The 1,658-nt window shown below is 36.8% G+C and overlaps 1 protein-coding gene across 1 annotated transcript; it reads left to right on the top strand.

Annotated features, from left to right (window-relative positions):
- Nucleotides 1-6: 6 nt before the first annotated feature.
- Nucleotides 7-775, top strand: LOC112505558 (glucan endo-1,3-beta-glucosidase A-like; the record flags this gene model as incomplete). Its single annotated transcript, XM_025109451.1, has 1 exon — nucleotides 7-775. A coding segment is annotated over one exon (765 nt), but the record flags the coding sequence as incomplete, so codon positions are not given.
- Between the last annotated feature and the right edge of the window lie 883 nt (nucleotides 776-1,658).

Consider the following 1,658-nt stretch of genomic DNA (forward strand, 5'->3'; position numbering starts at 1 on the left):
CAATCCCTCACCGACCGAAATGCTGCAAATAGGTGGGTTAGAGATAACATCCAAAATTACCCTGATGTCAAGTTCAAATATATTGCAGTTGGAAATGAAGTCGACCCAAATAATGAAAGTCGTAAGTACGTCAATTTTGTACTCCCAGCCATGCGAAATCTTCACAACGCCATTAGAGCCGCAAGACTAGGGAACCAAATCAAGGTATCGACTGCAACCTACACAGGTCTCCTGGCCACATCCTACCCGCCAAGCAATGGTGTATTTCATGACAATGTACGGGGATTTATAGAGCCAATAATCAGATTTCTAGCCCATTGCAACTTGCCGATGCTTGCCAACATCTACCCTTACTTTGGTTACCTTGGGGACCCTAATGGGAATCTTCCATATGCATTGTTTACTGCACCAGGAACAGTTGTGAGTGATAATGATCATCATTACTCCAACCTTTTTGATGCCATGTTAGATGCTCACTATGCAGCTCAAGCACGTATTGGTGGAAAGAATGTAAATATTGTTGTGTCGGAAACTGGATGGCCTTCAGCAGGTGGTCGTGGAGCGTCGGTAGAGAATGCTAGAAAATATTATGCCAATTTGATTCGACATGTCAAAGGGACATCGGGGACACCAATAAAACCTGGAAGATCTATAGAGACATACTTGTTTGCAATGTTTGATGAAAATAGGAAAGCCGGAGCAGAAACGGAGAAACATTTCGGGCTTTTCTCCCCAAATAAACAATCCAAGTATCAGTTGAGCCTCAATTAAGGAAAACCACACTTTCCGCAACTTTCGAAGAAAAATACATATATAAAATAAATGTGGTTGGTTATTTATGTAATTATGTTAGTAATTACAATTAAAACCATATGAAAATAATGTAACTAATAAGACTATTAATATATAATATTAATAGCCATCTAGGATTTGGAAGTTCAAAGTCCGAATCGATCTTTTATTGGGTTGTTAATGTATGTGTTACTTATTTGTTTGTATTAAGGTTAGACGAAACCAAACCAATATTTTGTCATTGTGACCATGGGTTATAGGATCCATAAGGTCATGATATGCCTACGGGTTACTATATATCTGGCTTGATCTAATGTTACGATGAATTGTTGTAGCATGAATCTTTAACTCTAGGGACCACTCATCTACCCTTGTGACACACGATTTACCTCTCCTATGATATACATGAGACTGGTACAGTGAGAGCGCCTCCAAAAGGTAGTATCATACCCTTTTGGCAAAACCTTCAACTTGGTTCCTAAAAAAAGGTCAATCTCTAGCTGACTATATGCTAATTTGCATAGTAAAATCATTGGCTGGAAAGATTACTTTTTTATAACATTATTTAATCATACTGTCAGATATATACGACTTGAATGCATATTAGGATGAGATGTACCAGATCAATTTCTATATTGAACATGATTCATGGATGAATTTGAGATTAAAAATAATCAAGGTTTCAGATCTCTTTTTACATTTATCAGTTTAACTCTACTTTTGATGCAAATAATCATAAACATATATCATCCCTCAATCAATATAATTTTCATGAAAATGTAATTATATCATTTACCCTAATTTGCCACCTAAAAAGGAAATGTTCAAAAAGTTCACATGCTTTGAATAAACCCTCGGCCTCCTCC

This window comes from Cynara cardunculus, unplaced genomic scaffold (genome assembly GCF_001531365.2).
Source record: "Cynara cardunculus var. scolymus isolate 2C unplaced genomic scaffold, CcrdV1 Un_Scaffold_12127, whole genome shotgun sequence".
Lineage (NCBI taxonomy): Eukaryota > Viridiplantae > Streptophyta > Magnoliopsida > Asterales > Asteraceae > Cynara > Cynara cardunculus.